A 23,632-nucleotide genomic window follows, 5' to 3' on the forward strand; every position below is an offset into this window, starting at 1 on the left:
GAGACCCCCGGAGCAACGCGATGTGATCGCGTTGCTGCGAGGGTCTCCTACCTCCTTCCTGGCTGCAGGTCCCGGATCCAAGATGGCCGCGGCATCCGGGTCCTGCAGGGAAGGAGGTGGCTTACCGAGTGTCTGCTCAGAGCAGACACTTGGTAAGCCTGCAGCCCTGCACAGCAGATCGTCGATCTGGCAGAGTGCTGTGCACACTGCCAGATCAATGATCTGTGATGTCCCCCCCTGGGACAAAGTAAAAAAGTAAAAAAAAAATTTTTCCACATGTGTAAAAAAAAAAAAAAAAAATTCCTAAATAAATAATAAAAAAAAAATATATATTATTCCCATAAATACATTTCTTTATCTAAATAAAAAAAAAACAAACAATAAAAGTACACATATTTAGTATCGCCGCGTCCGTAACGACCCAACCTATAAAACTGCCCCACTAGTTAACCCCTTCAGTAAACACCGTAAGAAAAGAAAAAAAAAAACGAGGCAAAAAACAACGCTTTATTACCATACCGCCGAACAAAAAGTGGAATAACACGCGATCAAAAAGACTGATATAAATATCCATGGTACCGCTGAAAACGTCATCTTGTCCCGCAAAAAACAAGCCGCCATACAGCATCATCAGCAAAAAAATAAAAAAGTTATAGTCCTGAGAATAAAGCGATACCAAAATAATTATTTTTTCTATATTTTAGTTTTTATCGTATAAAAGCGCCAAAACATAAAAAAATGATATAAATGAGATATCACTGTAATCATACTGACCCGAAGAATAAAACTGCTTTATCAATTTTACCAAACGCGGAACGGTATAAACGCCTCCCCCAAAAGAAATTCATGAATAGCTGGTTTTTGGTCATTCTGCCTCACAAAAATCGGAATAAAAAGTGATAAAAAATGGTCACGTGTCCGAAAATGTTACCAATAAAAACGTCAACTCGTCCCGCAAAAAACAAGACCTCACATGACTCTGTGGAGCAAAATGTGGAAAAATTATAGGTCTCAAAATGTGGAGACGCAAAAACTTTTTTGCTATAAAAAGCGTCGCTGGTTTCACACTTGCGTTTTTGTCTGCAGCGTTTTTTGCACAAAAAAACGCATGCGTTTTTTCCCTATATTTAACATTGAAAACGCATGCGGTTTTTTTGTACGCGTTTGGTCGCGTTTTCAAACGCATGCGTTTTTTTTCTGCATGCGTTCATTTTCAGAAATACAACCTGCAGTATTTTCTTGCGTTTTTAAGCACATGCGTTTGTTTGCGTTAAAAACGCATGCATTTTTTCGAAAAAAAACAGAAAACACACTGAAAAGCCACCCACCACCATCAAGGTGATAAAGGGATCCAAACCCTAACCCTAACTCTACCCCTAACCTCACCCCTAACCGTTTAATGAACATTTTCTGACAGTCATAGTGCCACGTATTTCAGTGCCACGTATTTCAGTGCCACATATTTCAGTGCCACGTATTTCAGTGCCACGTGTTTCAGTGCCACGTATTTCAGTGCCACGTATCACGTATTTCAGTGCCACGTATCACGTATTTCAGTGCCACGTATCACGTATTTCAGTGCCACATATTTTAGTACCACGTATTTCAGTGCCACGTATTTCAGTGCCACGTATTTCAGTGCCACGTATTTCAGTGCCACGTATCACGTATTTCAGTGCCACGTGTTTCAGTGCCATGTATTTAAGTGCCACGTATCACATATTTCAGTGCCACGTATTTCAGTGCCACGTATTTCAGTGCCACGTATCACGTATTTCAGTGCCACGTGTTTCAGTGCCATGTATTTAAGTGCCACGTATCACATATTTCAGTGCCACGTATTTCAGTGCCACGTATTTCAGTGCCACGTATTTCAGTGCCACGTATTTCAGTGCCACGTATTTAAGTGCCACGTATCACATATTTCAGTGCCACGTATTTAAGTGCCACGTATTTCAGTGCCACGTATTTCAGTGCCACGTATTTCAGTGCCACGTATTTCAGTGCCACGTATTTCAGTGCCACGTATCACGTATTTCAGTGCCACGTGTTTCAGTGCCACGTATTTAAGTGCCACGTATCACGTATTTCAGTGCCACGTATTTCAGTGCCACGTATTTCAGTGCCACGTATTTCAGTCACGTTTAGGGTTAGGGTTAGGGGTAGGGTTAGGGTTAGGGTTAGGGCTAGGGTTGGAGGTAAAGTTAGGGTTGGGGCTAAAGTTAGGGTTGGGGCTAAAGTTAGGGTTTGGATTACATTTACGTTTGGATTAGGGTTGGGATTAGAATTATGGGTGTGTCAGGGCTAGGGGTGTGGTTAGGGTTACCGTTGGGATTAGGGTTAGGGGTGTGTTTGGGTTAGGGTTTCAGGTAGAATTGGGGAGTTTCCACTGTCCAGGCACATCAGGGGCTCTCCAAGCGCGACATGGCGTCCAATCTCAATTCCAGCCAATTCTGCGTTGAAAAAGTAAAACAGTGCTCCTTCCCTTCCGAGCTCTCCCGTGCGCCCAAAAAGGGGTTTACCCCAACATATGTGTTATCAGCGTACTCGGGACAAATTGAACAACAACTTCTGGGGTCCAAGTTCTCTTGTTATCCTTAGGAAAATAAAAATTTGGGGGGCTAAAAATCATTTTTGTGGGAAAAAAAAGATGTTTTATTTTCACGGCTCTGCGTTATAAACTGTAGTGAAACACTTGGGGGTTCAAAGTTCTCACAACACATCTAGATAAGTTCCTTGGGAGGTCTAGTTTCCAATATGGGGTCACTTGTGGGGGGTTTGTACTGTTTGGGTACATCAGGGGCTCTGCAAATGCAACGTGACGCCTGCAGACCAATCCATTTAAGGCTGCATTCCAAATGGCGCTCCTTCCCTTCCGAGCTCTGTCATGCACCCAAACAGTGGTTCCCCCCCACATATGGGGTATCAGCGTACTCAGGACAAATTGCACAACATTTTTTGGGGTCCAATTTCTTCTCTTACCCTTGGGAAAATAAAAAATTGGGGGCAAAAAGATCATTTTTGTGAAAAAATATGATTTTGTATTTTTACGGCTCTGCATTATAAACTTCTGTGAAGCACTTGGTGGGTCAAAGTGCTCACCACACATCTAGATAAGTTCCTTAGGGGGTCTACTTTCCAAAATGGTGTCACTTGTAGGGAGTTTCAATGTTTAGGCACATCAGGGGCTCTCCAAACGCAACATGGCGTCCCATCTCAATTCCAGTCAATTTTGCATTGAAAAGTCAAATGGCGCTCCTTCCCTTCCAAGCTCTGCCATGCGCCCAAACAATGGTTTACACCCACATATGGGGTATCAGCGTACTCAGGACAAATTGCACAACATTTTTTGGGGTCCAATTTCTTCTCTTACCCTTGGGAAAATAAAAAATTGGGGGCAAAAAGATCATTTTTGTGAAAAAATATGATTTTTTATTTTTACGGCTCTGCATTATAAACTTCTGTGAAGCACTTGGTGGGTCAAAGTGCTCACCACACATCAAGATAAGTTCCTTAGGGGGTCTACTTTCCAAAATGGTGTCACTTGTAGGGGGTTTCAGTGTTTAGGCACATCAGGGGCTCTCCAAACGCAACATGGCGTCCCATCTCAATTCCAGTCAATTTTGCATTGAAAAGTCAAATGGCGCTCCTTTCCTTCCGAGCTCTGCCATACGCCCAAACAGTGGTTTACCCTCACATATGGGGTATCAGCGTACTCAGGACAAATTGTACAACAACTTTGGGGGTCCATTTTCTCCTGTTACCCTTGGTAAAATAAAACAAATTGGAGCTGAAATAAATTGTGTGTGAAAAAAAGTTAAATGCTCATTTTTATTTAAACATTCCAAAAATTCCTGTGAAACACCTGAAGGGTTAATAAACTTCTTGAATGTGGTTTTGAGCACCTTGAGGGGTGCAGTTTTTAGAATGGTGTCACACTTGAGTATTTTCTATCATATAGACCCCTCAAAATGACTTCAAATGAGATGTGGTCCCTAAAAAAAAATGGTGTTGTAAAAATGAGAAATTGCTGGTCAACTTTTAACCCTTATAACTCCGTCACAAAAAAAAATTTTGCTTCCAAAATTGTACTGATGTAAAGTAGACATGTGGGAAATGTTACTTATTAAGTATTTTGCGTGACATATGTCTGTGATTTAAGGGCATAAAAATTCAAAGTTGGAAAATTGCAAAATTTTCAAAATTTTCGCCAAATTTCCATTTTTTTCACAAATAAACGCAAGTTATATCGAATAAATTTTACCACTAACATGAAGTACAATATGTCATGAGAAAACAATGTCATAATCGCCAAGATCCGTCAAAGCGTTCCAGAGTTATAGCCTCATAAAGGGACAGTGGTCAGAATTGTAAAAATTGGCCCGGTCATTAACGTGCAAACCACCCTTGGGGGTGAAGGGGTTAAAACACTAGAAAATATCCACCACAGAAAATACAAAAACTCCACATCTAACTAAAGGCATGGAGGGTATATCTGCATCTCCAGAGATACCAGCTTGGCTAAACAATTCCTTATACAGACCAAGCTGGACAAAACAAAACATGGAAAGTAACTAGAACGATCAGGCCCACAGCATGTGGACTGCAGAAAACAAAGCCAGCACTTATCTTTGTTGAAATGAACAGCACGCAAGAGAGACCAGGCAGGGAAGTGAATCCTCCAGGAAACAATGGACAACTGGCACTAACCAAAGGGTCAAGCAAGACTAAATAGCCCAGTCAGAAGTGCAATAAGTGGACACACCTGATGACTGCTGCGATCCAAAGACAGCAGCACTACCACTTATAACCACTGGAGGGAGCCAAAGAGCAGAATTCACAACAGTATATTGCCCAGCCACGTATGTCACAGGTTAAAAAATAAAAAATAAACATATACTCACCTTCCGAGTGCCCCTTGTAGTTCTGTTGCCAGTGTTCGGTGCAGGCGGCAGCTTCCAGTCCCAGGGTGTGATGACGTCGCGGTCACATGACCGTGACATCATGGCAGGTCCTTCTCGCGCAGGACTTGTGATGACGTCACGGTCACATGACCGTGACGTCATGGCAGGTCCTTGTCGCATACCATCCTTAGCACCGGAACCTGTCGCTTGCATGGAGCTTACCGCAGCGTCGCGAGGAGCGGGAAAGGTGGCGGAAGGTGAGTATATAATGATTTTTTATTTTTTTATTATTTTTAACATTAGATGTTTTTACTATTGACGCTGCATAGGCAGCATCAATAGTAAAAACTTGGTCACACAGGGTTAATAGCGGCGGTAACGGAGTGAGTTACCCGCATCATAATGCGGTCCGTTACCGCTGGCATTAACCCTGTGTGAGCGGTGACTGCGGGGAGAATGGAGCGGGCGCCGGGCACTGACTGCAGGGGAGTAGGGAGGGACTAATCGGACTGTGGCTGTCGCTGATTGGTCGCGGCAGCCATGACAGGCAGCTGGCGCGACCAATCAGCGACGCGGGATTTCCGTGACAGAAGTTGCCGACAGAAAGACGGAAGTACCCCTTAGACAATTATATATATATAGATATACCGTATATAAGGTGGTGTAAATACAATGAGCAGATAAACTTTCAGCTGCTGAATTTTAATGTGCACAATTTTCTGAAATAAAAAAACCCTTTTAATGTATCATCAATGTCTTTTTAATATAGTAATCTGGGACTACTAAAGCTTACCTGCATTTCATGTCCAGTGCTGTACTTCTCATCTGTCTTCCCAATTTCATAACTCTGGCTGCATAGATAAAACATTATAAATAATCATGTTAATGTTTTCATTTGTGACAACAGCACACTGGCATTTACATTATTAGCAAAAGTTCGAGAATCCAGAAATGCATTACCTTGATCACTGAATAAACGGTGGCAAAACAAGTTATCATCTATTCACAGAAAGAAATAAGGGTGCTAAATAACATGAAGATTTTAGAGAAGAGCAAAAACATTCTCAGGATCCTGAGACATCAGGTCGCAACGATGATGTTGTGCAGGATCTACTAATTATGAGTGGCACCAGGGATGCTGGCTAGTAGGAGGAGGTTGACTAGGTTCTGGTGCGACGGCCATGGACTACCAATGTGGCTGCTGGACCAGGACTCTGCTAACTTATTTGCTCAGCTCTAGTAGTGGATGTAGCTCAAAATGTTTCATTTTGACAAGAAGTGGTAAAAAATATACGGTACTCCATAATTTATTACTCAATTTCTCCTCAGTATGGAAATAAGCTACCGTATATGTGGTCGTACACTACTGTTAGAGAAGATGGCAGCGATCAGAAGAGAAGAAATGTCATCTGGAGCCCAAACCATACTGAATGGGTTTCTGTCATATGACATTTGCAGAGCTCCTGATGTATTATTCTAGATGATACCTCACACAAGTATTGTAAATGACACCCTTCAAGACATTTATCAAGGGTTGTACTGGAAATTTTTACTCCAAATGTGTCAAGAATTTCATGTGAGACAGATGGTGTATAGTGAAAATGTAAATTATTTTTCCAATTAGAGTTTATTTTTTATGGTGTTGGTTGTGTAGTATTATAAGTAACATATTCACTGAGGATTAATATTATTAACACATATTTGGAGTTCATTTTGCTTCCACCATACAAGCATAAATATTACAAGGTGTTTTTTGCAAAAAAAATGGGCAACGTGATCAAATTATTAGGGGAAAAAGTTTTTATGTGTATTAGGTAGGGCATTGGTTACTTTTAACACAAATAATTAATTTAATGATTACTAATTCAATTAAACTATGCTTGCAGTAGGGAGAAACCATGTAATATGCACCTATTTTTTTGTAAATTAATCCTTTTTAAGATAAAAAATACTACCATCCATGCTCATTCAAGGATATCAAGACATTATGGTTTATACGTAGGAAGAAAATAAATAAATAAATATATAAATTGGTTTCACATACTGCTGTACTGGTGTTTTTTTCACTAAAAACGCTGCAAAAACTGATAGAGCATTGAGTATCCCCTCACTCTATTGGGAACACTTGTGAGTCGCCCCCCAAGGGCCGTGGGGTACTCGGTATCGGGTCCTACGGTTCACATGGGGATGTCACGGTGGCTGACCCGGTCCGTGGCCCTGGGACGTCCGTATAAAAGGGAAAGGTCTTTAAAGGGATAGAGTTTATGTTCGTGACGTCACCTGTGGTATTCGGTCATGGTGACCGACGCTGCTTTAAGGGGTCCGCTGGGGTGATGTTATGGCAGCTAGATGGTATACCTTCCCACAGGTGAAGTATGTCCCCAGGGCTTCCCAGTATGTAGACGGTGGATGGTGAGAGTCGCAGAGAAGAACGAGGACACAAGGTTGCAGTCTCTTTACCTTTACTGAAGACTTCAGCATCCACAGTCCAGGGCACCAGATCACAGGGCAGGCAGAGTCCGGCCGGTTTGGAGGCAAGTCCAGAGTCCCCTTGTCCAGGTGGAAATCAGTAGCCTTCCCTTGCGCTGCGGTGGTGTAGTCTCTTACTGCCTATGGCTTCACATAAGGTCCTCACAGATGTGGTGTTTCTTTCTCTCTGTCACCGTGCCTCCTGGGTGTAGGTGCGGACAGGTAACCTGCAATTAGCTGTCCTGCCGGTCTCTGAAATAAGGCATAGAGTTCCTTACTCCCTCGGTGTTCCGGCTACCGGGAATTTGCGCCTCAGAAGGAGACAGCTTGAGCGGGGCTGGTTCCCTTCTGGTATCCTCTCCTTTGCTTCAACTTCCTTCACGCTTGCTGCAATACAGTTCTACCTTTCAATGTCTCTTTCTGGGAGCTGCAGCTCTGAGGGCATGCACAGCTCCTTTAACTTTCCATCCTCCTCAGACTCTGGTCTGGAACTTACTGAGCTGAGCTCAGCCAGCAACTGACTAACTCTCCCCACAGACTACGAGTTATATATATATATGGGGAGTGACCTAATAAATAGGAGCAAAAGCTCCCCCTGGTGGTCTGGAGTGTGAAATGTGTTGCATGTTTGTGATACCTGGATGCAGTTATCCTTCTTTGCCTCCAAACGTAGCATCACTCTCCCCGAGAGGAAAGCAATACCACTGCGACGACCAGGACCCTAGGGCGCCTCACTTGCATGTCAGCTATCTGAGATATATGGAATTGCTGCCACCCAACAGTTATATCCAGTGTATGGAAACCATTACAGGATTAATAGAGAAGGATAACAGGTCTTCTGGGACACACACAACTCTTTACATTTGTTTCTAGTTTTAATAACAAAATAAAATTAAAGTAACAAAATATTATAGGAATTATTAGCATTCATTTTTTATGAAGTGCTGCCTTTTAACAATTTGAAAATTCCTCTGTAGTAGAAACTGCCTGTCTTTCATTTGTATAACACTGTAACTCTAGTGGGTGTGGGCCCACTGCACCACAGGCCGGTCTTACCCTGGACGGGTGTGACTAAGCGACTACCTGGTGCTTACTAAAGTCTCTGGTGGTGAGGACAGGCTGGGCTGCAGGTAGTTGCCAGATACCACTCTGGGGCAGTCCCCGGGTCTGCAGCAGCTGACCAGAGAGTCAGAGGCACGATACAGGAGGGCAAAGACAAAACATGGTCAAATGGTTTGAGGTTGGGGCAGGTGTCACAGGATCATGCAGACGACCATATTATTGATCCAACTGCAGTCCGGCTAATCATCAGATCGTATTCAGACAAATTTTATTCTATGGGACCGTGAACATGTCTGATTTTTTTTTTTTCCCCAGACAGAGATGATCTGGGGGACAAAAATAAAGAAATAAAATCTCTGTGCAGCGCCCCAGAGTCCTGGTCGTTGCAGTACTGTGGCTCCGCCGCTAAGGGGGGCTATGGTACGTCTGATGGCACTGAAGGAGTTCATCTGACCAGGTATCACAGACACCAATACATTTCACAGTCTGGCCTCCAGGGGGAGCTAAGGGTACTATTCATTAGGCCACTCCTCACAGTCTGGTAAAACTGGGGGTTAGGCAGGAAGTTAGTGAGAAAGCTGACTGGGTTGGAACCAGGCAACACCTTGTGGAAGAGGGTGTTGTAGGGCAAGATTCGGTAGGGTCCCTGTCAGGGGTGGGATCCTGACAGAGGCCTGGCAAATGGAGAGAAAGCTACGGGACCGCGCCTGCACTTCATAGCGGCGGTGCCCTAAGAAAGGATAAGAAGCGAGATTTATTGTGCTGAGTGAGAAACGAGATCAACGCAACAGGGAGAAATACCAGTAGGAGTCGTGCTGTTGGACCGAGGCAACATCCTACTGAGGCGTAAATAACCGGTGGCCGGAACGCCGAGGAAGTACAGAGCTCTAAGCATTACTTCAAACCAACGGCAGGGCAGAGAGCTATAGGCTGGCTGTCTCACCTACATCACCTACGCAGACATAGGGGGCAACCTTTGGAGAGGGGCGACTCTAGGGTCCCGGAAGAGCTCCGAGCCTTCCCGTCATACGGGTGCATCCTACCATAAGATCTGGGGGGCGAGAAGAAGAAGAAGAACATCAGAATCGAGTTGTGAGGGAACACGAGAAACAGACACAACAGTTGTGGGGTACTATCCCGTAAGCACAGCAGGGGAGGACCACAACACACAAGCGCTAGAAGGAAGGCACAGATTTCCACCTGCAACGGGAACTCTGGAGGTGCCATCGGACCGGCCGGACTTGCGCAGCCCGGTTAACCGTATTCCGGACTGAGGACCCAGAAGCCTTCAGTAAAGAGGTAAAGAGACTGCAACCTTGTGTCCTCGTTATTTACTGCGACCGGCACTACACCGCACCACTACCAACCACCACATCTATTACTGTACGCCCCTCAGCAGGGTCACGGACCGGGTCTAGCCACCGTGACAACCCCAGAGCAGAGACTCAGAGGCCCGGTACCGGGTACCCCTCGGCCCTGCGGCAGTGGGGGCGCTACAACTTGGCGTCACGAACAGGATCTACTTAAGCCTGAAGAATCGGGTCATGTGTGCCTTGGAACTACTGTGATTTATTATACTTGGACTGTGATTTATTGCAAAGACTGTGCCGCGCCACTTGCCGCCAAAATCCGCCATTACAGCGCTGAGGAAAGCGCAGGAGAAGAAGAGGGGCGTGGAGTGGGCGTAGACAAGCTGGAGAGCGCGAAAGACAATGGCCGCCCAGTCCAAATATTTCTGCCCCTTGAGGACGTGTCCGTCAGCAGCCGAGATCCGCCTACTGATCCTCAATGGGGGGCGGAGACAACGAAAGCGAAACCGCCCACGAAGGAGAGAGCGGGAAAAGGGCGAGGAAGAAGAAGCGAACCACGTGGAGGACGCCATGGCGAGCTGCCCGGAACCGGAGCGTGGGGTCGGAGCAGAGGACTCCCCCAGCTACCCGGCGAGACACCGTGACCAGGCCTCCACCGCTGATACGGACTTCCTGCCGGCCGGAGTGGATGAGCTCAGCGACCAACTCTGGCGGACGCAGCTGAGCACTGAGGCCGGGTGGAAGAAGACCTTCGTCGGGAGCCTCATCAGACGTCTGTTGGCAGCCTCGTCTGGTCCGGAGCCGGAAAGAAGTTCCCGCACTCCGAAGCCAGAAAGCAAGGCCCTGCCGGAAAGCAAGGTGCTGCAAACGGAGATGACAACGCCGCAGCGCAAGGCCCTGCAACTAGCGTTCCAGACCCCAGCGGAGATGGAGCAGATCGGCACCGGAGGGACCGCATCTGAAGCAGGTATGAAGAACGACCCTGCCTCGCTAGCAGAGGACTTGCTGATAGGCCCCGTCGCGGTACCCCCTCTCCCTGGCACCTATAGACTCCGGCGCCTTACACCCTGGGATCGGGCCACGGGTATGGAGCACCTCTTAAAGGCCCCGATCTCGCCGATCACCTTGCCGAGCGAGGTCTATGCGGAGCTACGGCCGCCAGAGCGAGAGTAAACCTCGATGCCATGGATATGTAAATAGTTAACTGTTTGTTTCCCTGCTTTTTGCTGCTTTATACCCGTCTAGGGTTAACTCTTAAAGGGATCCCTTTGTTTACCCGGGATCCCTTCTTCTGCTTTTTGTTTTTGTTTCCTGTTTGTTCATCATTGAAAGAACTGCTGAATCATGAACAATGCATGATTACAAACTTCTTGTAAATAGTTTGCACCTTCTTAAAGGTGCTCTCTACTGGTTTTACATAAAAGACGGACTCTTTGCGAAGATACGGTTCTTGGAACCTGCACTGGAGTCCTTGCTGCATACGGACTTGCGGCTTGAGAAGTTGCACTACCTCGTAGAGACTTGGTCCTCTCTTAAAGGGGATGTTCACATCTTGCACTTATGTACAGTGTTGCCTTAAGATGGTTAGATGGCAATAATGTCTTGAAAGAAAAAGTAATGATGCTAATATGAAGAAGTTATATGTAGCCAACTAGTTGATTGTAAGAAATGTTTGATAATGTGTTAGAGAATGAGGACAGAAAGTGAACCCGTAGGGGTTAGTGGTGAGTCCTCTTAGGAGCCATATAGAGATGGCTCAGTGATCTTAAACTGAAAGAAAAATGATATGTTCTATACTGTGTATAGTAGTGGAAGGACAGTAGGCCCGGGCAGAAAGGGGCGGTCCTGTAACAGAAAGGAGAGGCAGTAGGCCTGGAGCGGTTAGGACAGGCGGTCCTGCAGACTTAAAGTAGGAGAATGTAAAAATGTTCAGTAACCTTATAATGTGATTATAAGAAGGTCTTTAGTGGATTCAGCAGGTACGTCCTCAAAGGCAAAGTTGGATTAGTGTTCAAAATTTTGCACTTAGTAGAATACCCGGTTGGGTAAGGAAAGTTATTTATAGTAAAGTTATTTAAAAGTAGTTAACCATGTTTGTAACGTTCAAGTGTCCTCACCTCCCATAAAGGGAAGCTCTGTTAAAAAGTTGACTTGTACTTGCATTTTCAAAATTGTATGTCTTTTTGCTGACATGTATTGTTGTTTTCTTCCCAGTCCAGGAGTACTGGATTTAACCGGGGGGGAGTGCAGCGCCCCAGATTCCTGGTCGTTGCAGTACTGTGGCTCCGCCGCTAAGGGGGGCTATGGTACGTCTGATGGCAGTGAAGGAGTTCATCTGACCAGTAGTGTTGAGCATTCCGATGCTGCAAGTATCGGGTATCGGCCGATACTTGCTGTATCGGAATTCCGATACCGGGATTCCGATACTCTTGTGGTATCGGGTATCGGGTATCGCAACAACATTAATGTTAAAATGTGTAAAAGAGAGAATTAAAATAAAAAATATCGCTATACTCACCTCTCCGACGCAGCCGGGACTTCAGCGAGGGAACCGGCAGCGTTGTTTGTTTAAAATTCGCGCTATTACTTGGTTACGTGAATTCCCGGCTTGTGATTGGTCAGGTCGGCCACATTGCCGGGACGCGGACCAATCACAGCAAGCCGTGACGAAATTACGTCACGGCTTGCTGTGATTGGTCCGCGTCCCGGCAATATGGCCGCCCTGACCAATCACAAGCCGTGACGTCACGGGAGGCTGGACACGCGCCCATTTTAAAATGAGCGCGTCCAGCCTCCCGGCTTGTGATTGGTTGACCGCGGCGCAACCAATCACAAGCCGTGACGTCACGGGAGGCTGGACACGCGCCCATTTTAAAATGAGCGCGTCCAGCCTCCCGGCTTGTGATTGGTTGACCGCGGCGCAACCAATCACAAGCCGTGACGTCACGGGAGGCTGGACACGCGCCCATTTTAAAATGAGCGCGTCCAGCCTCCCGGCTTGTGATTGGTTGCGCCGCGGTCAACCAATCACAAGCCGTGACGTCACGGGAGGCTGGACACGCGCCCATTTTAAAATGAGCGCGTCCAGCCTCCCGGCTTGTGATTGGTTGACCGCGGCGCAACCAATCACAAGCCGTGACGTCACGGGAGGCTGGACACGCGCCCATTTTAAAATGAGCGCGTGTCCAGCCTCCCGTGACGTCACGGCTTGTGATTGGTCAGGGCGGCCATATTGCCGGGACGCGGACCAATCACAGCAAGCCGTGACGTAATTTCGTCACGGCTTGCTGTGATTGGTCCGCGTCCCGGCAACATGGCCGACCTGACCAATCACAAGCCGGGAATTCACGTAACCAAGTAATAGCGCGAATTTTAAACAAACAACGCTGCCGGTTCCCTCGCTGAAGTCCCGGCTGCGTCGGACAGGTGAGTATAGCGATATTTTTTATTTTAATTCTTTCTTTTACACATTTATATGGTTCCCAGGGCCTGAAGGAGAGTTTCCTCTCCTTCAGACCCTGGGAACCATCAGGAATACCGTCCGATACATGAGTCCCATTGACTTGTATTGGTATCGGGTATCGGTATCGGATTGGATCCGATATTTTGCCGGTATCGGCCGATACTTTCCGATACCGATACTTTCAAGTATCGGACGGTATCGCTCAACACTACTGACCAGGTATCACAGACACCAATACATTTCACAGTCTGGCCTCCAGGAGGAGCTAAGGGTACTATTCATTAGGCCACTCCTCACAGTCTGGTAAAACTGGGGGTTAGGCAGGAAGTTAGTGAGAAAGCTGACTGGGTTGGAACCAGGCAACACCTTGTGGCAGAGGGTGTTGTAGGGGAAGATTCGGTAGGGTCCCTGTCAGGGGTGGGATCCTGACAGAGGCCTGGCAAATGGAGAGAAAGCTACGGGACCGCGCCTGCACTTCATAGCGGCGGTGCCCTAAGAAAGGATAAGAAGCGAGATTTATTGTGCTGAGTGAGAAACGAGATCAACGCAACAGGGAGAAATACCAGTAGGAGTCGTGCTGTTGGACTGAGGCAACATCCTACTGAGGCGTAAATAACCGGTGGCCGGAACGCCGAGGAAGTACAGAGCTCTAAGCATTACTTCAAACCAACGGCAGGGCAGAGAGCTATAGGCTGGCTGTCTCACCTACATCACCTACGCAGACATAGGGGGCAACCTTTGGAGAGGGGCGACTCTAAGGTCACGGAAGAGCTCCGAGCCTTCCCGTCATATGGGTGCGTCCTACCATAAGATCTGGGGGGCGAGAAGAAAAAGAAGAACATCAGAATCGAGTTGTGAGGGAACACGAGAAACAGACACAACAGTTGTGGGGTACTATCCCGTAAGCACAGCAGGGGAGGACCACAACACACAAGCGCTAGAAGGAAGGCACAGATTTCCACCTGCAACGGGAACTCTGGAGGTGCCATCGGACCGGCCGGACTTGCGCAGCCCGGTTAACCGTATTCCGGACTGAGGACCCAGAAGCCTTCAGTAAAGAGGTAAAGAGACTGCAACCTTGTGTCCTCGTTATTTACTGCGACCGGCACTACACCGCACCACTACCAACCACCACATCTATTACTGTACGCCCCTCAGCAGGATCACGGACCGGGTCTAGCCACCGTGACAACCCCAGAGCAGAGACTCAGAGGCCCGGTACCGGGTACCCCTCGGCCCTGCGGCAGTGGGGGCGCTATATCTGCATGTCTGAGTTTCATCCGATATTTGGATCACACTCTGCCATGAGTGCGTTAGAAATATCGGACTGCACTTGCATGACATCTGAGTGTAGTCTGATTCTCAAGGACTGAAACAATGGAGAAGATCGAGAAATTTTTTTGTCCTCATCCAAGAGAATCAGATCACACTATTGTCAAGGTGAAAATATATTTTCTTATATACTTTTGTACTTTTATATATCTTATACTGTGAAACAATAAGTTTTCCCTTGCTAATGCAAATGTAACTGTATTAAAGATGGCTGCCAGTGTTCACTATCACTTTAGTTTAGTATCCGAAGGGTTAAGTTTCATTTCTTCTGAAAAGATAACTCAGGAATGTGAAGAAAGGAGTAACCACCAGAAGACGTTCGGACAAATCAGAAAGCGACTGGACACTAGATGTATACTGCTTAAACCCCGCCTAATGCATTCCTTTTCCTAGAACAATATAGTGCTGTGTATTTGGAAATAAAAGCAGTTGCTATGACCGTGGCTGACACATATAGTCACACGAGCATGCAGAGATTGAACCAGCTACCTGTCTGACTCATTCTTACCCGGTACCACATGCTTATAGTTTAATTTGGAATGACTGGTGAATGAGGGTATATTGTCGTTACGACCCCGACAATTTGGAGCCCAACGGGGGGCGTGGACAGCGATCCGAGACCCTCTGGACCCATGCCTGGATGTCTGTGGATGATACCCGTAGTGGCTGACCTCGAGGACTGATCACCCTCCGAACACGGTAAGTGGCGATCATATACACTGTATGTGTCACACTTGCTAGTGTCTCAGCCGTTATTGGTTTGTCTGTGGTCTCCTTGGGTCTGGGGAGTGACCGGTCGAGTGGTGAGATCGAACGCGATCCTGTGCCACGCTCTGAACCAGCAACTGAGAAACGTCGCATCCTGCGCGTCCTCGTGTACACCACACCTCCTCCACCGGTCATTGTACTCCGTTCAACCACCCTACCCGTGACTATTGTCTAGTAGTGAAGTGGAGTGATAGATTGAGCAAGTTGTAGAGTGTGGGGCGGCTTAGAGAAAGGGATAGGAGACGCAGCCTCTGTGATATTGTACTAACAGGTAATTAAGACGTCTCAAGTGGGGGACCACCAGAATTTTGAGTACAAATAGGTAATTAAGACGCCCCGTACGGAACCACCAGAAATAGGTAATTAAGACGTCCCGGAACGGGACCGCCAGAAACAGGTAATTAAGACGCTCCGTACGGGACCACCAGAATTTTTGTGGAGGGCTCTCACTAGGAGACCGCCTCCCAACGGTTTGGAATATCGTGGCAGGATAGTCTGTTAATCACTGTTGTTCAGGTTAGGGGACAGGAAATATTGAGCGCGAGGCTCTTTTCCTTATACGTTGAGCGAGAGGCTCCGTGTTTTTAGAACAAAGTGTTGACATTGCTGCCAGTGGTTTACTGCAGAAAACCATAGTATTCTGTGAAAAGATGTTGCGCATCTTAAAGCAAAAGAAGTCTGTGCCCCACAAGTTAGATGAGGATGCTGTGGAAGTCAAGGCAATAGTAGAGTCACGGGAGGGAAAGAAGGCAGTCAGGAATGTTGAGAGATTGTATAAGCATGTAGGATTGCCCTCGTCAGGGAGATTGCAGCCGGCTATGTGGCATAATCTCATAGAGAACAAACGAGGCATGTTGAAAGATAAAGGATTGTTAGAACAAGCGCAAGCTCATCTGCGAGTTGTGCGAAGCTTAAAGAACAAAGGATGAAAAATAGGTTGATGGGGAGGGAGGATCAGAGAATGTAGAACCCATGTTTGGTTATAAAATGCCTTTGAACTGTGATCTTATAGATTGTAAAATGGCCGCCGTGCCACTGATGATGAAAACACAGTCCCAGCCACCGCCCTGTGATGGCGGCGGGACGAGGTCTCTGGAAGCATAGATGTGTCCTGTTTGTGTTGTGCAGAATCCAACCTGGGTGGAGACCTGCCGCGTGTGCGTGTACGGGCCGTCCTTGGGGCTCCGCCCAGACCACGGAGGATCATAGGAAAGTTTTGTAGAAATTAAGTCTGAAAACCGCTGCGTGACTGTTTTGAGATTTCTCTTCTTTCCTCCTTATCTATGCTACGAGCCGGAGAAAGGGGGGGCATAGAGCTGGGCTTTGCTTCTCCCTCTTGCGCTGAGGAATGCAGTGATTTTTCTTATCTCCGTGTTACTGGATGGGAGGGGGTGAGTGAGTCCCTGAGCAACCTGTTTGAAATTTCTCCCCTCGGTGCTGTGGGCCAGAGGAAAGGGGGGCCATGTATTGCATTCTAAGTTTTCTCTGTCCTTGGTTTAGTACACGCTGAGAGATTTATGTTTAAAGCAATAAGTACTGTATGAAATTGAAAGTGAAATAGACCTGTGCCTAGTCTTAGAGGAAAACTTGTAAGTAATTGAAAGATTGGTAATTACCTGTATCAAGTTGAGTGGTTGATATATAGCAAATTGAAGATAAACGGGGGGGGGGGGCTCCTTGTTAGATAATATGGTCTTTTCTTAGGAAATTAAGCCTCTACTCCTGACTGTAAGCCCTGTGCCCCTTAAAGCCAAGGCACCAATATATATCCTGGACTGCCGAGAAGTTCTATGGGCATCTTATGGTAGTGTTTGAAGATCTGGGATTTTCACTGTAACAAAAAGCCCATTCATACCTTTTTGTAGTAGACCCGATATTGAGATTTCCACTCCGGATGATGCATTGAAAATAGTAAAGAGTTTTCAAAAGAATTTAGCCCAGCAGGAAAGGAAAGGGGTTAAATCAGCAGTGCTTCTTACTCGCTACCTGGCCCCCACCGCTGCAGCTGCGAGGTCACAGTGTTTCTTATCTCCATGTAACAGACTCCAGTTTCTGCCTCCTCCCACCTTACACGCAAGTCCAGCTTCACACTCCAATACGCTTTTAACCCTGTATAGGAATCTCACTCCATCCCAAGCCTCGTTATGTCAATTTTCAGACCAAGAGCTTGCTTTAATCGGTGTAAATGCCAGACCCCCCCAGCCCGGAAAGGACCCTACATCTCCTCTTCCCGTGAAACCTTCAGACTTACAAGGCCAGATTTTCCAGGAATCTGAAGTTTGGTTCCCTGTCATTCACGTTGCTACATCACACCTCAGGGCTCCCAGGTTCTTTTCTCAGTAGGGGTATGGGGACATAATTACCCACCAGGTAGGAGCCATAGTAAACCCAGCTAACTCTACCCTGTCACATAGAGGTGGTTTGGCCCAACAGATAGCCAACAGAGGGGGCCCAGCCATAGCCCAAGAGTGTCAGGCCTACCTTGCCACTTATGGCCCCTTGCATCCAGGAGACGCTATGTCCACCCAAAGAGGGAATTTGCCCTGTGATATAGTGTTACACACTGCAGGCCCCGTATATGATTACAAGACACCCGAGCACTGCCGTACAGTATTGCAGACTGCCTTGCAGACAGAGCTCACCTATGCAGGACATGCTACAGATGAGCTGATTCAGCTTCATGGAGACAAACAGAGACCTGTTGCTTATTACAGCGGCCGCCTGGATAGGGTGGCAAGAGGAAATCCCTTATGTGTTTGGGCTGTGTTGTCTGTCCAGCTGTTGCTACACAAATCTTCAGAGATTGTTTTGGATTACCCACTGATGGTCCATACCCCACACGATGTATATAGTATCCCTAACCAAGTACAACCTGGCCACATGTCCATGGCTGGACAGCTGCGACTTCAGTGTGCTATTCTCATGTCTACTAATGTGACTTTGAAAAGGTGCACTGTCCTAAACCCCGCTACTCTTCTCCTAGTTCCTATGGATCCAAAGGGGGGGGAGGAGTAGGTGACATGAGCAAGGACACTCTTTTTCTTTCTAGAATGGATCCAGAGGAACAAGATTAGGTTTCCAAACCACATGATTGTCTAGAATTGATGTCTCAAGAAACGGCTGGTCTCTAGTGTGCCTATTCTAATGCTGATTTTGAGCTTTTTGTAGATGGATCCCGTCACCAAGATGACCAAGGACGCTACTGTACCAGATATGCTGTGGTCTCAGAACATGAGGTAATCAAGGCAGAGTCAATGCCAGCTCATATGTCTGCACAAGAAGCAGAGCTCAAGGCGCTCACAGAAGCGTGCAAACTAGCAGAAGGTAAGACTGTAAATATCTACACTGATTCCAGGTATGCTTTTGGCATTGCACACGGTTATGGGCCTATCTGGAGAGCCAGGGCTTTCCTGACAGCAAATGGCCACCCCATTAAACATGCTGAGGCAGTCCAGCAACTTATGAATGCACTACAGCTTCCCACCCAAGCAGGCATTATAAAGGTAAAGGCACATACCAAAGGCACTGATGGACGGACAAAGGGTAACGCACTGGTAGACCAGGCTGCCAAGAAAGCAGCAAGCACTCCTGTAGCCTCTCAAGTACATCACCTAGACACCCCACCATCTCCACTTGTGTTGAAAGACATCTTAGCCCGGTTACAAGAACAGGCAAGTAAGGAGGAGAAAAATAGGTGGCAAAAGATAGGGGCTTGCTCTGATACCGTCACTGGACTATGGGGGAGGGGTGAAAAGGTCTGCCTACCACAGGTACTGTACCCAATGATGGCACAGGTTCTGCACGGGAATGTGCACCACTCGAAGACGGCCATGTGTGACAGCCTACAGAGACAATGGATTGCCCCCGGGGTTTTCCACCTGCGCAGAAAGGCAGGTACAGAGTTGCATGATATGTGCCACACATAATCAGGGTAGGACAGTGAAAACTCCATCCAAACACACTCCACGGCCCCTTTACCCATTCCAGAGACTGCAGATTGATTATGTTCAGTTGCCTAGGGTAGGGACGTATGAGTATGTGTTGGTCTGCATTGATTTATTTTCAGGTTGGCCAGAAGCCTACCCAGTTGCCAAAGCTACGGCTAAGACAACGGCGAAGAAACTGATGGCTAAGATCATATGCAGGTATGGAGTTCCTGAAGTCATTGAAAGCGATCAGGGTTCCCATTTTACTGGAGAGATCATGTCAGAGGTAATGGCAGCACTGGGGGTAAGTCAAGCATTGCATAGTCCATACCATCCGCAGAGCAGTGGAAGAGTAGAGAGACTAAATGGAACTCTTAAGCTTAAAATCCGGAAGGCAATGGCAGAGACTGGTAAACCATGGACAGAATGTCTTCTTCTAGCTTTGTTTTCAGTAAGATATACCCCAAATAGCAAGACAGGACTGTCACCGTATGAGATTCTGTTTGGCAGGAGCCCCAGTCTTGAATGTTTCTTTCCACAACAGTTGCAGCTCAAGTACCAGGACTTGACTAGCTATGTGCAGGCCTTACATGGACACCTTGCCAAAGTGCATTTAACTGTCTTCAGTTCTCTTCCAGACCCAGACAAGGTTCCTGGACACCATCCCTTTGTGCCAGGAGACCTGGTGTATGTGAAAACGTTTGTGCGCAGAAATTGTCTCCAGACAAGATTTAAAGGACCCCACACGGTGATCCTGGTCACCCCCACTGCAGTAAAACTTGAAGGAAAGAGCACCTGGATCCACGCCTCATATTGTAAAAGAGACCGAACCAGTGTTTAGTCACAGTAGTGACTGAAGGGAAATGTTGCTGTTGTTTTTGACCTTGGGACTGGGGGCCATCCTCGCCCCTACCTCTTCGGCCCCTATTGTAAATAAGAATTCTGGTCCCACTATTCTCTGGGTAAACTTGACAGCCCTGGTGAATATCTGGCGATTTGATTTCTGTGATGTAGTCAAGTGCCTCGAGACTGAACGGGTGGTAGAGGGAATCATCCAGTTTTATATGTGTGTTACCAGAAATGACAACAATAACCGTTATTATTGGTCAGATGCTGCCTGGAATACGGGAGATGATTGGGGATATAAACCTAGCAAAGCCATGTTCTCTAAGGATAGGACGGGTAGGAGTCTCCGTGAGAGAATGCATCTAACAGCCTTTCCGCAACCACTTAGGGGCTTGTAAATGGGGTAGAAGTTGTCACCCCCTCCTCCTAAATCTTGAAATCCCCCAATCTGCTGATCTGCAGACGTATGTACTGGGAAGGCATTATAATTATGTATTTAGTAGTGGATATCATGGGAACTTAGGCCACATACAGCTCCGGGATATTAACTCCAAACCAACCAAGGCCCCTGTTACCAGTACAACTAAAATAGGCCCAGGTGAGCGTTTGCAAAATGTAGTTAATGAAGTAATCCCCATTCCAGGTCTCAGTTGGCAAGAAGTTTTCTCCATAGAAACCCAAACAGCCCCAAGGAAAAACCTATGGTTAGAATGGGTGAGATACAATGTAAGAGTCCAGCACATCTCTGTAGGATGTATTGCTTGTGCTGCTGCGAATACACACCTATACACACATGCATTGCTTTTTCCTGATGACAACACCACTGCCTGTGTCATGAATCTGTTGAAAGGTCTGAAGCCCACTGATTGCCCAGATTATGTCCCACTAATTCATGAGAAACCCAAACTAAAGGTTCCAGGAGAAGTAACCGTATTAGCTGACAATTACACCTGTTATAAATCCCATGACACCACAGGTACACCAGTAGGGATCTTTGAGACAGGTTTCTGCAAGGAGAACAGTTCTCTAGATACTGACTTGCTAATTAAACATACACAATATATGTACGACTTTTATTGGTTATGTGGAGATGGTAAGCTCCGTCCTAGGTTGCCTAATGCCTGGACAGGTCAATGCACCCTTGTTAAACTAGCCATGCAGTTCAAGATTTTACCTTGGGATCCAGAGGCACCTGATGAACCTACCAGAAAGAGGAGAAGCCTTGATCAGCTCCACATGAGTTATGAAGAAGATCCACTAGTATATATTGATGCCATTGGAGTGCCAAGGGGGGTGCCTGACCAGTTTAAAGCCCAGAACCAGACTTATGCTGGCTTTGCTTCTATAATCCCACAGATGCAGATTAATAAAAATGTTGAATGGATCAATTACATATATTACAGGGAACAAAGATTTGTCAATTTTAGCCAAGATGCCTTCAGGATATAGTTGAGGACTTGGGCCCAAACACTTGTATGACCCGTGCTGCAACCCGACCTAAGAGAATTACACTGAATCCTGTCCAGACAAGATCACATGTAGTGACATAAGAAGCTGACACAGGATTGTGGTTGGTGGATAGTGGGGACATTAACTTTTAGGAGTAGGCTGACAGTAATCCTTTTGGGAAGGAGCTGTAGACCAGCATGTCATGTCACTCCCCACCACCAGAGAACCAACCACATCAGGTAGGGTAAGACAGATACAGGAGTATTATCCCTGGAGGCCCTCTGACTAGCTAGCTACGCAAAATATTTGGCTGACCCTGAGAACCAACCTTTCTCATTCTACAGACAAATAATGATCATATGATGGACGTATAAGTGCACCTAGGCAGGCCTAGGTAGTTAGTGAGCACAAAAACAGGTGACGTGCTAGGACGCAAATTAAGATTTTCTACAGATGTGACAAAGGAGAGAGTGTAGAGCTATACTTTGGACGGTTACAGCCGAAATGGGAAGACATGGAGTACAGTCCCATAAACCCACTTGATGTTAGAGTATTGGTAAATACATTCATTGACGGTATGACCAAAGACTTACGAGACGAAATATAGACAGCCAGACCTGAATGGCGAAATGTAGATCCAAAAGACCTGAAGGTTGCTAAAAGAAGTTGAACAAATTAGGACAATAAGACGACGTGTCATGTATGCTGGAGCAGACACATCTTTCTTCTCCAGTTGGTTAGGTGGGATCAAGGGATTCCTTCAATAAGCTTGTCTGGTACTGATTGCCCTCCTTATAATTGGATCGATAATTCTCTGTTGTGTTATTCCCTTGTATAAAAAGGTTATTACCAAGGCAACTCCGACTGGCACCTTCCTCAATCAAGAAGTAGACTTACCAGAGTACGATGGTACTGATCCAGGGGAGATCTCTAAGTATATTCCCCTCAAGAGAGTAGACAAAATCCCCCATTCTCAGATGATGCTAAGAGATTTAGTTTAGGGACAGTGGGAGAACTCCATGTGAGGTTAGTGAAGGGTTCAGCTGCCTGGAGGCCTCTCGCTAGGGGAGAGTTTCTGAGGTGTCTGGATGAAGAAATCCACCTCCCCTTTTCCCATCACATGGACAGTCTCGAAGGATCTTTCTTTAAGGGAAAAACTTAGTGTTTAGGGGGGATTGTCAAGGTGAAAATATATTTTCTTATATACTTTTGTACTTTTATATATCTTATACTGTGAAACAATAAGATTTTCCTTGCTAATGCAAATGTAACTGTATTAAAGATGGCTGCCAGTGTTCACTATCACTTTAGTTTAGTATCCGAAGGGTTAAGTTTCATTTCATCTGAAAAGATAACTCAGGAATGTGAAGAAAGGAGTAACCACCAAAAGACGTTCGGACAAATCAGAAAGCGACTGGACACTAGATGTATACTGCTTAAACCCCGCCTAATGCATTCCTTTTCCTAGAACAATATAGTGCTGTGTATTTGGAAATAAACGCAGTTGCTATGACCGTGGCTGACACATATAGTCACACGAGCATGCACTGAGATTGAACCAGCTACCTGTCTGACTCATTCTTACCCGGTACCACATGCTTATAGTTTAATTTGGAATGACTGGTGAATGAGGGTATATTGTCGTTACGACCCCGACACTATGATCACACTCTCCTCAAACTCTGATCAGAGTTTGATCAGAGTGCGATTTGCATAATTGACAGGATTCTCTTGGATGATAGAAAATACATTTGTGTTACCCCAGCCTTAGGAGGAATCATCAATAACTTAACCCTGGAAAACCAATGTGAATAAGATTTAATATAAATTTCAATCACTTTAGAAAAAAATGCCTTTTCATCTCAAAATAAGACCTCATTCAATCATCTGTGATTTTTCTTGTATGTAAAAACAAGGACCATTATTGATCAATGTCAGTTTTTACTATCAGTGTTTCATAAATAAATTACAAAGCTTCGCCTATCCAATGTCAATCACGGATTACCATCTGTGTGCTGCCTGCTATATTCACTGACACGTAGGTTTGTGTTGGAAATTTTTTATCAAAATTGGACATGTTTCTGGTTTGTTCGTGGACACATA

General features: G+C 46.1%; 1 protein-coding gene across 4 annotated transcripts in view; it reads right to left on the reverse strand.

Moving 5' to 3' along the window:
* TEX11 (testis expressed 11) overlaps positions 1-23,632 on the reverse strand; it is a 301,033-nt gene that overhangs the window by 228,248 nt on the left and 49,153 nt on the right. For all 4 annotated transcript variants that reach the window (XM_077284979.1, XM_077284978.1, XM_077284977.1 and 1 more), the window contains one exon: positions 5,698-5,755. In XM_077284979.1, the coding sequence (XP_077141094.1) occupies positions 5,698-5,755 (58 nt within the window). The remainder of the gene's footprint in view (positions 1-5,697; positions 5,756-23,632) is intronic.

The sequence above is a fragment of the Ranitomeya variabilis genome, chromosome 2 (assembly GCF_051348905.1).
Source record: "Ranitomeya variabilis isolate aRanVar5 chromosome 2, aRanVar5.hap1, whole genome shotgun sequence".
Classification (NCBI taxonomy): Eukaryota; Metazoa; Chordata; class Amphibia; order Anura; family Dendrobatidae; genus Ranitomeya; species Ranitomeya variabilis.